A 16,832-nucleotide genomic window follows, 5' to 3' on the forward strand; every position below is an offset into this window, starting at 1 on the left:
CACACGCCCCAATATATTCTATTCTTCAAGAGCCCCTAGCATAATGTCTGGCTCTAGTAGGTATGCAGTAGTATTTACTAAATGAATGAAGAAGTTTCTGAAGATCTATGCCCAGATGCTGGTATGATTTTTTTCCAGAGAGGAAACAGAAGCAGCTGGGCTGGTTTGGGAATGTGGTGCGCTCTCAGCAAACCTCAGACCCCTAAAACTGAAGACCCTTCTGTAACCTCAAGTGAAAGATCCTGTACAACGTGGAGCTATTTGCCAAGCCATAGTAAAATAGTGAAATAGCAAGACTTGTCACTCAAGAGTAAACTTCTGCTGTTGCTGCCTCTACTCTGACCAGACCCCATATTGCTGGGTTGGCCTTACCTCTCAGCCTGTTCAGCGTCACCCAGTAATGGCGCTCTGGGCTCTGCACATCTTTGGACCACCGGAGCATGTCTTTTGCGCGGGCGTCAGTCAGTACAAAGTCTACAAACTTCCTTGTTAGGACATAGTAGGCGCTTCCAAAATAAATTGTTAAGTTATGGGGTGGTTTGTCTTTGAATTTTGAATTTGGAGATATGTGCATATTTCCTTCAGAGCTGAATTCAGGATGACTTTCACTTGTCTTGTATTTCACATTTGGTGGTTGGATTACTCCAGGAGTGATGTTTTTATCATTCCATTTGCTTCTGATGTAATGTATGATTTCTTTGTTGGTTTTGATTGGAAAATCCTGTCCACAAAGGTTAATGACATAGTGCCATTGAAATTTGGAATGGACCAGATCTTTCATACAATTAATATCTGCCTGTAGTCTTGTAAAGCCAGTGTAAGCCACTCTTGCTCTCTTTGAGGAAATAAAAATATTTCCAAAACAGTTAACCAGGGTTTGCACAGCAGTCGTGTACTTCTTTGGGACCTTTTCATCCACATAAATACAGTAAACATTTTGAGGCACATAAATAGCTCTGAGAAGTTGCACAAACATCGCCAGCTCCTTATGAATAGTTACAATATATGCCAAAGAGAAATTTCCCTCTTCTGCAGACAAGGGTCTGGTTATGAAATGCAAGTCCTGGGAAATCCTAGAACAGTTTCCTGGTGTGCGTAAATGAGCAAGTATTTGAGAAGCATGAGGGGTTTTACAAAATCTTGCGATTTGAAGGGCGGCCCCTTTCCCTTCAAGTAAAGCTGAACACAGTTCATCTGGATAAAAACCACATTCCACTACTGCTGGATAGGTGGGTTTCTCCTCTGCTTCCTCAGGAGTTGGATTCCTTAAATAAAGAAAAACAAAGATGCAAATGCCTGCACACACGAGGAGCCCAGGCTTCGTGGCTCGCAGCTGGCTCATGTTTCGGGCTCCAAGGGCCTTCTTGTCACCATGGTTTAAAATGTTTTCCTTTCAGCTTCCTAAGAGAACAACAGGTAGACTTTAGGGTGTGGCAACTCTTCCCCAACCTACAGCTCGACTGAAGCGCAGGGGCATAACGTGTATAACATGCTCAGTGTTTCTGTACCTGTTTGCATATACGCCTGCGAAACCATCGCCACAGTCACCAGGACAAGCATTCCCCTCACCCTTGAAAGTTTCCTTGTATGCCTTTTACTCCATCCTCCTTCCACCCTCCCTCTGGGCTATTTCTGATATTCTGTTATTGTAGATTCACTGGCATGTTCCATTAACTTTATATAAATGGAGTTGTACACTGTGTAGTTTTTGCCTGGCTTGTTTCACTTAGGGTACAGATTTTGAGGTTTCATCCACATCATTGCATTCATCACCGTCCTTGCCTCTTTATAACTGAGCAGGGTTCCATCGTGTGGGCAAGCCACAGTTTACCTGTTCATCTGCTGTGGGCATTGAAATTGTTTCCAGTTATAGGATATTACTAGGTGCTATAAGCATTCATGCACAAGACTTTGACCCTTTGTTTTTGTTTTTGTATTTCAGTAGCTTTATTGAAAGCTATAGCCCTTAGCACCAAAACATAGTAGTTGTTAGGTGACCTCCAGCAACTCAGAATTAACACTGATGTATTCAAACTATTGAAATATAGATCAGCCTTTGGGAAAACTGAAAAGTTATCCACGAAACATGTTTACAAAAGTGTAAGATATGCTGTGGGTCTGTGGTTTATTTTCCGGTACTTATTGACCAATAATGTGATATCAGAATTGGGCACAGCTGTCCTGGATGGACTCAGGCTACACATTGCACTGAGTAGCCGTTTGCAAAACTTGTGATGCTGGAGATCTCCTTACATTCACTGACATCCTAGAAAATCCTGATGACTAAAAAGTTCATAATCATAAATGTTGCCTACCTAAGACTTGCTTTTGGCACAGTAGGGGCAATTAGTGAAAGTATAATTCTCATCCTTTTAAACACAGTTCTAAATTAGGAGCAATAGCAGTTTAAAAAAAAAAACACTTAGTGAAAACTTCTGGAATGTTAAATCAGCAGGTTTCCAGGGTGATGTTAACAGGACTGTTGTTTTTGTTTGCCTGGGGGTAAATACATAGCAGTGTAACTGCCAGCTATTTCCCAAAGTGGGTGTACCATTTTACATTCCCAGCAGCAGTGTAGCAGAGTTCTAGTCACTTTATATCCTCCCCAGCACTTGGTGTGGTCAGATTCATTATTTTAACCATTCTGATAGGTGACTGGTGATGGTTCATTTTGGTTTTACTTTGCATTTTACTTTGCATTTCACTTTGCATTTCCTTAATGATGTTGAGCATATTTGCATGTGTTTACTGCTGTAATCTTGACAGGCAAAAAAATCTCAAATATTTATTTTGGACAGAAATACTTTTCTGTTCCGCGTTATTCAGAGTTCATTTTGTGCTGTCTCTCTGTATCATGTTATATAACTCTTTTCCAGTAAAAGAAGCAACAAATCAGAAATATTATGATCATAGAATTTGTCTTGTTGACATGAGTTGATTATGTTTAGAGAAGGCTTCAGTGATTAAAAACAAGATATCTTTATCTAATATTATTTGATAATAATTGAGTTGCCTTTCTGGAGCCCTGCAGAAATGCATAAATGGCTTAGCAGGAGTAAAGGTGGTGACCAAAGGCATTTTAATTAATTAATTATTAATGCATGAAAGGCATCATCATCTTTGAAATTTAGGAAGAAGAATGAGCAGGTAAACTGTCTGTGTTGTTAGTAATTACAATTTCCATAAAAAGCTTTACCATTGCCTATTTAAAAATCCCATTTGCTTTTGAGCAATGTTCTGTCTCAGATTTGACACTAGTCCCTTGGCCTCCTACATTATTATAAATGGCATTTAGATGAAGCATTGACCAGGCAGCCTTTTGAGTTATCCTTGTGTTCTTAAACTGTGAGCCAGTGAAAGTTCTAAATGCTGACTGTGGGCTGTGAGTTTAAAAAAAGTATTTATTTTCCTTGTATGGTTTTGTTTTACCCACCCTGCTTCAAACATAAAAAGCAGCTACTGCCCACATAGACCAAGTTACAGTGTTTTAGGCCAGTTCAGTAAATGTTTATAGATAGCCCCAAACATGAAACATTAGGGCATAATTTTAAAGACATTTTTAGAAATTATGTAATACTTTTTACAAATGCAAAAACTCACGTAATGAACACATTTCATATCTGGTATGTAAAATAAAACCTAGAAATTTAGCAGGAAGAAAATTCCTTCTTGAAATTAAAATAAAGCTTTTAACTACTTTTACAAACTTTAATTCAAGGGCACCCATGTGCCATAGTTTGTTGCATTTTCTCTTGTACTATAGCTTTGGCTTGTTTGGTTTTGTTTCTAGGCTTGTGGTCAAAGTAAAACATTGTGGTCTCATCACAGAAATTTTGCTAGCCCCACTTCACTGACAAATCACACCCCGTGTAAACTGTGGCTCCACCACAGGGAATTGGATCTTTTCAGTAGTTTGTAATAATTAAATGAGGACAAGTCCCATGTGTAATCCGCTATCCTTTAGGGTAATACCTGGGCTAAGTGTTTTCTCTCCCTTCTGTAGAGACAGAAGAGCTTGGCTGTGTTCATCTGCCGCCACTCGGCCTCCCAATTCTGTCAATGAAGCGCTGCCCAGTTAAACCTTCCTTCCAGCTCAGGTTCCCTCTGTGATTGAGAAGTAGGTGTGCCCTAGAATGCCACCGGCCGTGGGGACCAGGGTCAGCAGCAGTGAAGCTTTGTTGTCATTGCTTCAGCACAGGCCCTTTAAGGCAGGCAGCCCTGCCTCCTAAGTGCGGCCTCCCGAGGCCTCGCCACTGTCGCGGTTCTTGCTGTGGCTTTAATACGACACCTAGTGGGCAGCGTGGAAATCCCCACGGGCCTCCCCCCTTCGGGGCTGGCCAGGTCATCTTTCAGCAGGGGGTGGGCACCATTTTCAGTTTGCAAATATTGGCTAGCCTTGATTCTTGGTGACTTGTGGGTTTGTCTATCATGTAAACTCGACTTTTGTTGCCATAATGAAAATGTAATTATTAAACATGCAACTTTTCTATCACTGAACTAATTTCTGAGACATGTAAGTGGTGTTTTTCAAGTGTGGGGATAATACACAGCTCATTAAAAAGTACAGTCTTACTGACTTCTGGACCCTTTTTTTCTCCCACAAAAAACTATATTTAAAATATTTATTTTGAAGGCTTTAGAAAGGGGCGCCTGGGTGGGCTTAGCTGTTTAAGCATCTGCCTTCAGCTCAGGTCATGATCTCAGGGTCCTAGGATCCAGTGCAAGGTCAGGCTCCCTGCTGTCTCCTTCTCTCTCCCTCCCCTTCTCCCTCTCCCTCTGCTCGCACTATCTCTCCCTCCCTTTCTCTAATACATAAATCTTAAAAAAAAAAAAAAGAAAAAAGAAAAAAGAAAAGAAAGAAAAAGAAAAAGACTTTAGAAAGAGTAGCAGTTATCCTTGTGTTTTATGGAGCAGATAATATGAAGATTGTCCAGATCAGGCCCATTTTTACTATTCCAGTATGTTCTTTCCTCACCTTACTGGAGTCACACATGGCTCCTGAAACTGTTATTTTGTGTGTGAGAACATTCTCTTTTCATGTACTGTCAGTTACTGAAGTTACCTTTCCTGGGCCTTACATACCCTAATAATCTGTTAGTCCCTCCATCACCACAGCCTTTGGGAGGCAGAATCAGTGAGTATGTTCAGGGTGCAATAGAATCAAATAGCAAATAGAATTAAATAGACCATGAGTAATGTTTTGAAGATCATATGTTTAGTTGACTGAAGACATTTGACACCCAACAGATAGTGGAGAGTCTCTTTCAGTAAAAATAATTACCAAAGCTATGGTTAAGGATGGGGTTTAAAGTTTTTCCCTGGGACACCTGGGGAGCTCAGCAGTTGAACGTCTGCCTTTGGCTCAAGGTGTGATCCCAGGGTTCTGGGATCGAGTCCTGCATTGGGCTCCCTGCATGGAGCCTGCTTCTCCCTCTGCCTGTGTCTCTGCCTCTCTCTCTCTGTGTCTTTCATGAATAAATAAATAAAATCTTTTAAAAAATAGTTTTTCCCTATTTATAGTGTTAGAATCTATATAATAGGAGAAATGATTTTCAGGTAATAGTTCTCAAAATGGACTAGTTTTGCTTTTTTTTTTTTAATTTTTATTTATTTATGATAGAGAGAGAGAGGCAGAGAGAGAGAGGCGGAGACACAGGCAGAGGGAGAAGCAGGATCCATGCACCAGGAGCCCGATGTGGGATTCGATCCCGGGTCTCCAGGATCACGCCCTGGGCCAAAGGCAGGCGCCAAACCGCTGCGCCACCCAGGGATCCCTAGTTTTGCTTTTTATGTTTTTGCCCAAGCATATAATACTGTCAAGGAGTTGTTTCAAAACATATTACTCCCCTAATTATTAGACCAAGTGAGTATATTTTTCTTTTTCTTTTCTTCTTTAGCCAGCCACAGTGCCCCCCCTTCACCACCCCATGGCAAGCCTTAACAGCCAGAAACAAAAGTTAGCGGCGTGGGTTGATATCGTGTATTACCACGAGAACACTTTCTTTAAGAGCAGTCATTTTGAATTTGTTAGGATAGGATTTAATTATAAAGACTTTTCAGGGGAGTTGACAACATCCTGTAGAAGCTAACTCTTTTTGCTAAATCTTTTATACTTTTTTTTTTTACAAGGGTAATTTCTGTGAGTTAACAGATAATGAGTGGGCCTCTTTAAAGATGAACTTAAAATAGTTTCCTGTATGTTTTAGAATATTACTGTTTTAGAGCATTAACATTAGCTTGCCAAGATTAAATCATTGAGTCTCCATTTTCTGGACTTAAGATGGAATGTACGATAGGACCTGCCCCATAGGAACACCGGGATAGGAGTTCCGGAGCAGGTGGATGGATGTGAGTTTCCTACTGAGCCTGGCTGGGGGACGTACTCAGCTTTAGCAGGATTGGGGTGCTTAGCATTGACCCCAAGACCATGAATGTCGATGCTCTCTATTTATAGTAGGTTTATCCTAAAAAAGCCACTTAAGCCACAGCAATGAAAATTTGGTGCCTGTTATTTTATGGTCTCTGGGCTCAGAATGATGCCCAGTATCCACAAATTAAATCATTTGGTTTTCTTGAACTCTTTTAGTTTACAACGTGAGACTGATTTTGAATTCAAACACTGTTCAACTATCCAGCAAAATAGATGTCTTAGTCACAGCATGTATACGGTTTCAGCCATTTCAATACAAAGAGGAAAACTTTTTATGATATCCTACCCAAAATCACCACAACAAAAATAGCATGATTGGCACAAAGTGAGGCCTTGAACATGGCCTTGAGGCTGACTTGGTTATTATCTGCGGTATGAGGAAGGAGCAGCTGGTGGCATTTTAAATTTAAAAATCTAATCTCCAACTTGAAAATATTCCACTTTTATTTTCTTTGGCTGAAACGAAGACCAAGGGCTGTTTTTGAGAGAAAAAGATGCCTGCTACATATGCATTTTAAAATATTACTGATCTTCCACTATTTATGTTTTAAAACTATAAAGGAGGCAAAAAAAATTTTTAATAATTGTAACCTGCTCAGCCTCTGGCATTCATGATCTGGGCATATTTAGTGAAGCACTTACCAAAAGCCGTTCCTCATATTCCAAGGGCTGGAATGCTGGCCGTGTCCGTCCCAGCCCAGTTTTTCTCTCCCATGGGTGGTTCTCTTCCCATGGCTTCCGCTCAAATCACATGAACGGAGTTGCTTGGCAGGTTTTGTTACCCTTTCATCCCTGGAGGATTTTATTCTTGTTGGTTGCAACCTGCAGATTGAAAAATAGTCGCTTCTTCTCTGAGTATTTCTCAACGACCGGATCACTGCTTCACAAAACACGACGAGACAGCAGCCGTAATCACTCAGCCCAGATGAAGGGCAGCAGAGTGCTCTGGTGTTCTGAAAGCTGGATGAAGCCCTAGCAGTTGCAGGGCAAATTCTATAAATGTTTTTAAAAATTGGAGGCCAGTTTTCATCAGAAGAATAAATAATAAAAGTCCTTTAAAAATCTTGTTTGCGGGGATCCCTGGGTGGCTCAGCGGTTTGGCGCCTGCCTTCGGCCCAGGGTGTGATCCTGGGGTCCCGGGATCAAGTCCCGCGTCAGGCTCCCTGCATGGAGCCTGCTTCTCCCTCGGCCTGTGTCTCTGCCTCTCTCAGTGTCTCTCATGAATAAATAAATAAAATCTTAAAAAAAAAAATCTTGTTTGCTTCCTAAATAGCATTCGGAACAATGCAAGCGTCTCAGCACGGCTCTCCAGAGGGCCTGAGTTCAGGGACGCAGGTGAGCCGTGCCCTGCTCAGTCCTCTGCGGCTCCCAGGGGCGGGGCTGTGCCGCGGCACGTGGCTGAGGTGGCCCCTCTGCTCCACCGTCAGTGACTCTTCCCTTTGTTGCTCTCCGCTGCTGGATGCCTGTACTCTCCCCTTCTTTCCCTCCTCTAGTTTAAAAGCTTCCCTCACTTGCTATGTCTTTAGGTTTCCCACAAACAGCTCTGCTAAGAGTAGTGGAGCCAAGAGACTAGAGTTACACACGGTGGAGGCTTATCCTCTTGCATGGATGGATCCAGGCACTGGAGCTTGACTTTTAGTCAGAGGAGTACAGGTTCACTTCACCTGCCCGCAGGTGACTCGAAGCATCTGTTGCTCTTCTGTGGAACAGATTTCTGTTGCCATAGAAAGATTTCTTCATTGAGCAGATAAAGTCTAGTGTCTTTAGGCTCATGGAGTTGCAGCATGGCTGTGTGTGGCAGGTATGCTTTTTATAAAAAAGATTTGTGCCGCCTTTCAGTAGTGAGATCTCGGATGTGTTTGGAGATCTTTGGATGCCTGAACAAGAATCAGGAAAGGAAAGGTCCTTTCACATATGGCAAGGCTGCTGGTGAAGTCTTGCTGCGGTGTGTGCCCCCTGTACCTTGAATGCTTGTTGGAAAAGTCATCCTGTGGGTACTCGTGACCTGGGCCCTTTGTAGTGGCCTGTCCCTAGGGGATAAGGATTGGTGCTGGATTTCACCTGTGACCTCATAGCCTGAACCTGGAAGGAGGAAGAATCACTAAGCCAAAAAGCAGTGAAAGAAACAGCTGAGAACATAGAGTGGCCTGCATGCATCTTTACACTTACATAGCCCTAAGGGAAATATAGGATAAAACCAAACATACGGGAGGAATTACTGTCATAAATGGAGCAAAGGTTAATAGGCCTAATGTATTGACTTCTTATACAGGTTGGTTCAAGTCAAAATGTTTTTGAATGAATGTCCTAATAAAGTGGACCTATAAGCATATACACGTAATCAGTGAGAGAGGCAGTAGGAATGCGGTAGGGATTTTTGTTTCTTAACCAAAGCCAAAAAGGAGTTTACCTTCTTTTGCCTTCTAGATCAGGGTAAGTTTTTTTGTTCCTTCAAATTATCTGGTCTGCTGGGCCCTCTCACATGTTGTAGGGAGTGTAAAGTTAATATGATCTTTCAGGAGAACTATTTGGCTTTAAAATTTTATTCCCTTTCCTCTTCATTTGGAGTAGTATTTCTTCAGTCTCTATTTTCATTCAGACATAGCATGATTATTTACTGGATGCCCTGTGTGCAGGATCCTGGGCCCCAGCTGAAGACGACAACGACCAGTCCCTCCCTCCGACATGTGACAGAGGGAAGCACTGTTTTACAAGTCAGTACACACATGGGCACATGCTTTTTTACTGTGTGCCACGAAGCACTCTGCAGGAATCAGGCTGTGTGGCGGAGAATATACAAGTCCCACAGTGGGATTTAGGGGTCTGAGATGCATTTCATTGATTGTTTTTTACAAATGTTATTTGTAAGAATAGTGATTGAGAAACCACTCTTCCATTTGTTTGTGATACAGACATACAGATAGAGTAGCATACAGTCATAATTCTACCCGTTCCCTCGGTGCTTTCCTGCTGACTTTTTTTTTTCTAATGCTTTTAAAAACTATTAATCTCCAGAGGTCATATGGATATACAGTTTGTAGTTGTCTTCTCTTAGCATGATAATAAGCACTTTCAACATTTTCAGAAACTCTGAAATAACTATCTGCCCTTCTTTCTAAAGAATGTATTGTGATTTTTTTTTCTATTTTTTTAAGATTTTTTTTTTAAAGATTTTATTTATTTATTCATGAGAGAGACACAGAGAGAGAGAGAGGCAGAGGCACAGGCAGAGGGAGAAGCAGGCTCCACGCAGAGAGCCTGATGTGGGACTCGATCCAGGGTCTCCAGGATCATGCCCTGGGTTGCAGGCGGCGCTAAACCGCTGCGCCACCGGGGCTGCCCTTTTTTTAAGATTTTATTTATTTATTCATGATAGACATAGAAAGAGAGAAGGCAGAGACACAGGCAGAGGGAGAAGCAGGCTCCATGCCGGGAGCCCAACGCGGGACTCGATCCCGGGACTCCATGATCGCACCCTGGGCCGAAGGCAGGTGCTAAACCGCTGAGCCACCCAGGGATCCCCTATTGTGATATATTTAACTATTTCCCCATTTGGGGGACATCTAGATTATAACTGATCAAAGGAAGCTAATTGAAGATAAATCTGTGGTTTCAACTGTGCAGTAAGTAACCATACACATAGAAAAATGCATTTGGGGGCATCTGGATGGCTCAGTGGTTGAACGTCTGCTTTTGGCTCAGGTTGTGGTCCTGGGATCAAGTCCCACATCAGGCTCCTTGCAGGGAGCCTGCTTCTCCCTCTGCCTTTGTCTCCACCTCTGTCTCTTATGAATAAATTAAAAAAACAAAAAGAAAAATGCATTTGCGGGCATACATGGGTGTTTGCACATATATGTGTTACTTCATAAGTGGAGAAAAGGTCCGTCCCTTTGGGTCAGCCGTGCTTTTGCCGCAGCCCTCCCCTCCCTCAGTGACCCTCCCTTAACCCTTCAGTCCCTAGAGAAGAACCCAGCCTGGCAGCTGGTACTGTGGACAGAAATCTGCTTCCTGCTCTGGCTTCACTTTCCCCAAGGGATGGGCCACTCACCCAAGTTCCTGGGGTCAGTCAGAGGCCTGCCAGGGTCAAACCCATACCAGGAGCATGTGAAGGGCCTGTGGCCAGTGGGAGGGTCATGTGCCCCAGCTCTAGGGGGCAGCCCTGCTCAGGTCCCAGCAATTGAGGCCTTGAGAGTACAGGTTCAGTATTGATAGATCTTTTGCATTTGGGGGAGAAAGAAAAATATCTCAATTTTTAAAAGTGTGAGAGGTTCCTGACTTTTTATATGCTTAGTGGCTAATTCAGTTTTAAAAATATAACTCCAGGCACAACACACCACAACTGTATGTAGAACAGGGTCCACAGTCCTATCTAGACAACTAAACGGTCACAGGTGGAGGAGACAGTTGACTGCTGAGAGCTGCTGTAGAAAGCCTGGAGTGTGGGGGGGCAAGACGGGCCAGCGGGACAAATGGGGACTCCTTTCTATCTCTTGGTTGTGTGCTCGGAGGGTTATTGACGCCATAGCCCTGGCCCCACTGGGCTGTATCCACCTCCCAATTCTGTTCTTGTAGATCCCTTTTCATTGTCACCTCAGGACAGAGATCTCCCAGGGGAAGGCTCTACCCAAACCTCCCACAGCGCGGGGCTTCCCAGAGGGCCGCCTCTTGCAGAGCCCGGAGGCCTCCCAGCAGTGATAACAAAAAACAAGCTCCTTTTCTTCCAAGGCAGTCCCAGCTAGGTGCCCTGTCAGGTTCCCTTTTATTGTTCATGTGACTTCTCTGTGGCCCTGATGTTGATTTGTGGGCCACAGTGGGATCTCGTCAGTTGTGACAGCTTACCAGATCTCCCCTAGAAAAGGAGGTGCCTTGGGCCCGTGTGGTGGGTTTTGGAGGTGAGAACCAAGCTTAGGCAGCACCTGAAGGGTCAGCGCATGTCGACTGGCTCTCCTGTGTGTTGGGAGGTGCTGGGAAGGTCTTGGCAGCTTTTAAGAAGAACAATTCAGTGTCTTGTGCTGAGAATGTGTTGTAGAAAAGAGATTCTGGGTACAGTAGGTCAGTGGCTCTTCCTGTTTCGGGGATAGTAGGCTTTCGAGGACTCACTGGGGTCAGCACATGATGTGCTCACAGCTCATATTTATCCCGGCATTCTAGTAAGGCTCTGTGGCCACTGGTAAGGGACAGAGACCCAGGCAGACTCGGCAGGAATCCAGCAGGCTCTCTCCCATCCATGAAGGGACACAGACACACTTGCCTCTGCAAGGCAGATGCAGCCACACGTGTGTGAGGTTTCTCCCAAGGAAGCTACTTAAGAGACGTCATGTGTCCTGGAGATGGGGCTGTGTCGGAACAGGTCGCTCTCCTACAGGAAAGCACAAACCCACAGCTGTGGCCCGTGGTGGTTGGCTGTTGGGTGCCCAGCCCTGTGCTACGGTCCCTACAGCGTCACCCTAAACTCTTGCCTCATCCCCCACTGGGTTGGGAGTTCCGCTTACTTCCCATTGAACAGATGTGGTAACTGAGGCCAAGACCATCCACGGGTGTGTCTGGGCCTTGGGACCCACAGGAGGAGGAAGAAGACAGAACAGATGCTGCCCCAGATCCTTCCCTCCCTCCGCAGGGCAGGCTCCCCAGGGGGGCTTTAGGACCAAGCTGAAGAGCAGCCCCTGCCTCTAGACAGGTCCTCCCGCTGTCCTACTGGGACGGAGCCCAGTTCCCCCAGTTGGCTGCCTGCCCAGGCACTGGAGCAGGGAGGGGTTCTCCATGGGCAGCGTCTGCGTCACCTGAGAACCATGAGAAGTGCAGGGGATGGGAACCCCCCCCCCCCGGAGCTCCTGGGTCGGGCACCGGCCAGGGCTCCCCTCGCTCCCGGAGACCCTGCCGTCCCCAGGCTGCCGACCGTCCGCTCCATCTGGGACAGGTCGTCTGCGGGCTTGTTCCCTTTGAGCCCGTGGCCAGTGGTGCGCGGCAGGCACAGCACAGGCTCTCGTGACATTGGTCCTCCTGAGAGGACGTGGCAGCAGGTGCTGAGAAGATATTGCTGATTCCCACCACAGACTGTTCCTGAATGCCCATGGGCGGGGGCGGGGGGTATCCCGTGTCCGGGGCCATGGGACAGACCTGGGTGGAAAGAAGCCTGACACAGGAAATGGTGGGCACCCTTCACTGCGCAGAGCTAGGCCCTTGCAGAGCTAGCCCTCTCAAGCCTGCCACGCTGACTCCATACCCAGAACTTGCCAAAGCAGGGCTCAGGGTGAGCGTTTGGGCTAGCTGCCCTCTGCGTGGTGATGCAGTCTCCTCTGTGTTCTCCCTCTCCAGTGTGGGGCTGCCTTCCAGGACGACGACGTCATTGTGCTCAATGGCACCAAGGAGGATGTGGAAACGCTGAAGAAGAGGATGGAGGAGAGGAGGCTGAGGGCAAAGGTCGGGAAGGTAATGGAGCCTTCAGGTGCCTGGCGGTGCTTTCGGGTGTGCAGTGATTAAGGTGCTTTTTATGACCTCCAAGGGTTCCAGTCAGGGCTCACTGTGTGGGGCACAGCACTTCTGCTCTCCTTTATTCAGCTGCTTCATCCGTGACGTGGGGATGGTGACAGCCCCTGCACAGGACAGGTGTGGTTAGGAGGTCACCAAGATTGTCCCTGGAGTGCAGCCCAGGGAGGGGCAGCCACCACCACCACTGTGCTGCCACTGGCTTTAAGAGTGTGTCCTGGGTGCATAAAACTTGTGCCATAGAGGTTCCCAGCACATCTGGAGAGCCTCTGCTGTGCAGGTCTGAATGTCCTTGGGAGTACCCTGGAGATCGGGGGGGCCCCCAGAGCCTGTGATCCCTGCCCACTGCTGAGGCACCTCAGGTAGCCGGCGGGGGGTGGGGTGGGGTAACAGCCTTCCCATGACTGGGGGCTGCCCCCAGCCTCCCTGAGCCTCCAGTGGGGCCTCTAATGGTGAGGACTGGCAGGGAAGCCAGTGAGGAACCAAAGCTAAGGGTGGATGCGTGACAAGGAGGCTTTGTTTTGTGGCCCTGGCCTTAGCATCCCATTCCGTAGGCAGTGGTTTCATTGCCTCATGATTTGGCATAATAACCAGGCTCAAAACAGTTTATCAGTTAAGAAGTCATTTTTATGTGCCATCCATTCTAGATCTAGCAGGAAATTTTGTTATTGCTTAAGTATTTACAGATGATCCCTATCATCTTTCCTGAACAGCAAGATTTTCATTCTTAAAAAAAAAAATAAGTTAGGGACTTATTTGTCCCTAACTCAGTCCTTAGAGCTCGCAACTCTCGATCTCAGGATTGTGAGCTCCAGCCCCACGTTGGGTGTAGAGATTACTAAAAAAATAATAATAAATTTTTAAAAATAATCATAATTTTAAATTAAAAAATTAAAAATAAATTAAAACCACAAAAGAAAGTAAGTTTCAGGGTAAATGTGGGAGAAATTTTGGGATCAGAACTAAGTCAAAGGAAAGCTTAAAGTATTAGAAAATTTGTTGGGATCCCTGGGTGGCGCAGCGGTTTGGCGCCTGCCTTTGGCCCAGGGTGCGATCCTGGAGACCTGGGATCAAATCCCACATCGGGCTCCCTACATGGAGCCTGCTTCTCCCTCTGCCTCTCTCTCTCTCTCTCTCTCTGTGTGTGTGACTATCATAAATAAATAAATTAATTAAAAAAAAATTTGTTTCTGTGTCCTGAGGACATAAAGTTGTGGGGAAAAATAGCCTGCCTGTGTGGCATGCATTTACCAGTGACGTAATTATTAAAGATTTTTCAGAGTTGTCCTGTTTTGTTTTGTTTTAATTATCACAGAGGAAAGAGAAGGACCCTTGGAATATAAGTGCACTCGTTCTCCATTGTCTAAATGGCTGATGTTACAAATGAGCAAAACAGAAAGAAAAAAGCTTGAGATATTTTTGACAGTTAACAAAAAGGACTCTCCCTCGCTATCATGATCGAGCTCACTGTTTAAAAAGTGTGTTTCAGAGGAAGCTCCCAGTGTCTTGTATGGTCATTAACGGTGTCACTGGGGTGAGTCATCTCCAGTCCCAGAGTTCCTGCCAAGGTGTTCAGAGCCCAGTGGGGCCAGCACAGCCCTCTCCGCAAGATACTCTCTCAGCTTCTGGGAATGCCTCTTAGATACTGCTACCAGGATACCAAAATATTTCCCAAATATACCCTCAGCCGAAGGCAGGACATAGCATTTCCACTCTAACTTCTTACTGCTCTTGCTTCTTCCATAACCTCAGCTGTGAAGGAAAGGCTTCAGAATCCAGTTGTCTGTTTTTGAAGACTGGGGTATCGTCCTCACGGATTTGAGTGCATGTCCTGCGTGTGTGAAACAGACGGGCGGCTTTTACAGGTCACTCTGTTTGCCTGTGCTCCAAGTTCAAGGCCTGTGCCCAGGAAGGTGGGTTCCCCAGTTTCTAGGGGCAGCAGCCTTCCCAGCCGAGTAGGCCGTGTGTCTTTAGCGCCACCTTCTGGAAGCTTGGAGACTGGCATGTTAAATTCTCTGCGTAAGCGTCGTTCTGTTTGTGCGGTGACTGAATCTGTTGTAACACAGCCATGTGATTTTCGAATGGTCAGTGTCATCTCTTAAATTTTTGCTGACCAGTGTTGATTATTATGAATGACTGAATTCTAGTGCCTAAAAATCTAACCGGAGTAATCCAGAGTTTAGGAGAATTCGCTATCGTGTCAGGTCTTTTTTTTTTAAGTCTCTTTTTTCTTAGTAACCTCTACCTACACCCAATGTGGGGCTCGAACCCATGACCCCAAAATCAAGAGTTGCGCTCAGTCTTCAACTGAGTCATCCAGGTGTCCCTAACCTCAAGTCCTCATAGTTAAATATCAAAGCAGTTGGACAACTCTGAAAAAGAGTTACTGGAGTGGGTTAGATTCAGTACATATTTTATGGCAGCTGGACCTGAGGTACCCATCTATACTTTGTTGTTTAACTGCTCTTTTATATACAGCAGTCACCATGAACATTGTTATCCCTGGAATCTGGCATCTTTATTTGAAATTTTTGGAACATAAGTAGAGAACTAGGGAGCTCTCTTCAGGTGTATTCCTGAGTGAGGCGGAGGAGTGTAACTGGAAACGTGGCAAGGGTCCAGGTTTAGGATTGATGCGGTATCAGAGTCTGCTCCAGAACAAGTACCTGCTGTGGATGAACTGCATCGGCTTGGTGGCCGGGCCCCCTGGATGGCAGATGGCAGGAGCTGCACGTACCCTGAGAGTGGACCCAAGCACATCTCCAGTTGCCTCTTTCTTTTTACAGAAAGGAAAGAAACCCAAGGCGGCAGAGTCTGTCTCAAAGCCAGGAGTCAGTGAAGGTAAGACACTAGAAGAAGTTAATATGGGGATCCCTGGGAGGCTCAGTGGTTTAGCGGCTGCCTTTGGTCCAGGGTGTGTTCCTGGAGTCCCAGGATCAAGACCCACGTTGGGCTCCCTGCATGGAGCCTGCTTCTCCCTCTGCCTGGGTCTCTGCACCTCTCTCTCTCTCTCTCTCTCTCTCTCTCATGAATAAATAAAATCTTTAAAAAAAATAAAATCTTTTTTTAATAAAATCTTTAAAAAAAAAAGTTAATGCTTTTGCTTTGTTTGGTTTACTTTTTTTTTCCTTTTTTTTTTTTTTAACAGAATCCCCAGGACCATCAAAAATTAAGGCAATGAAGCCTGAAGAAAACAATCTGGATTCTAGGGAGAAGAAAGCCAACTCAGCTCCCAAAAGTGCAGGTGGGTCCTGCCAAGACAACAGGGAGCTGTTTAGAAAGCTGGTAACCCAGAGGGTTATGTTGCAGTTTCCTTGGAGTGAATTCAAAAGCTCAAGCTTATGCTAAGTCCTGTTTCTGAGGAGTTCATTGAGCTCTCCTGGAGGCCAAGAAACAGTCCCCCTATCCCAAAGCCTGGTTGAAGGAGCCTGGGCAGAGATGCTGAGTACATATCTGCCAAGCTACCAAGGCTCCACGGGGAGCTGGACTCAGACTCACTGGGGAGACTGGTTAGTGGCCTGAGGCTCGGCGTTGGGCGGGAATGTTCCCAGTCCCACTAAGGCTGGGGTTTTACATGGCGCACAAGGCACTTAGCCAGCCTTTACCTGCCTCCTGGCCACATGTCAAAGGGCTATTTGACATATAGTCCAGAAGTCGGTGCATTTCTCCTCACTGCCTTTAACTCAAAGATTTCTTTTATGAAAAGGAAACACAGATTTATTATTAGGTGAAGGAATGTATAATTTCATGATGTGAGAAGTACCCACAGTACTACTTGATGGCTTCAGGTCCCCAGCCTACACGGAGTAGCCACCTGGCCTGGGGTAGGTGACCCAGCCTTCTTGTAGTTCTGCTCCTGGCCCTGTGAAACAGGCTGACAGCCCCCACGCTTCGGTCCGATCTGCAGCATTCACAG

At 45.5% G+C, this 16,832-nt stretch overlaps 2 protein-coding genes across 8 annotated transcripts in view; one reads left to right on the top strand and one right to left on the bottom strand.

The window, feature by feature from the left end:
* Positions 1-16,832, top strand: part of RTF2 (replication termination factor 2) — a 40,860-nt gene that overhangs the window by 23,481 nt on the left and 547 nt on the right. For 2 of the 3 annotated variants that reach the window (XM_038572650.1, XM_038572651.1), the window contains exons 6-8: positions 12,746-12,859; positions 15,703-15,757; positions 16,065-16,160. In XM_038572650.1, the coding sequence (XP_038428578.1) occupies positions 12,746-12,859; positions 15,703-15,757; positions 16,065-16,160 (265 nt within the window). The remainder of the gene's footprint in view (positions 1-12,745; positions 12,860-15,702; positions 15,758-16,064; positions 16,161-16,832) is intronic. The other variant, XM_038572652.1, reaches the window with a different exon arrangement.
* The window catches only part of LOC102156144 (beta-1,3-galactosyl-O-glycosyl-glycoprotein beta-1,6-N-acetylglucosaminyltransferase 7), a 28,409-nt gene that overhangs the window by 6,537 nt on the left and 5,040 nt on the right, over positions 1-16,832 (bottom strand). For 3 of the 5 annotated variants that reach the window (XR_005378013.1, XR_005378014.1, XM_038572647.1), the window contains exons 1-2: positions 7,073-7,523; positions 373-1,401 (exon numbers count right to left, since the gene is read on the bottom strand). Coding sequence is in view for 3 of the 5 variants with exons in the window: in XM_038572647.1 (XP_038428575.1) it covers positions 373-1,342 (970 nt within the window). In the remaining 2 variants the exon portion in view is untranslated. Of the gene's footprint in view, positions 1-372; positions 1,402-7,072; positions 7,524-16,832 lie in introns of those variants that run through there. The other 2 variants (XM_038572649.1, XM_038572648.1) reach the window with 2 other exon arrangements.

The sequence above is a fragment of the Canis lupus genome, chromosome 24 (assembly GCF_011100685.1).
Source record: "Canis lupus familiaris isolate Mischka breed German Shepherd chromosome 24, alternate assembly UU_Cfam_GSD_1.0, whole genome shotgun sequence".
NCBI classification, from domain to species: domain Eukaryota; kingdom Metazoa; phylum Chordata; class Mammalia; order Carnivora; family Canidae; genus Canis; species Canis lupus.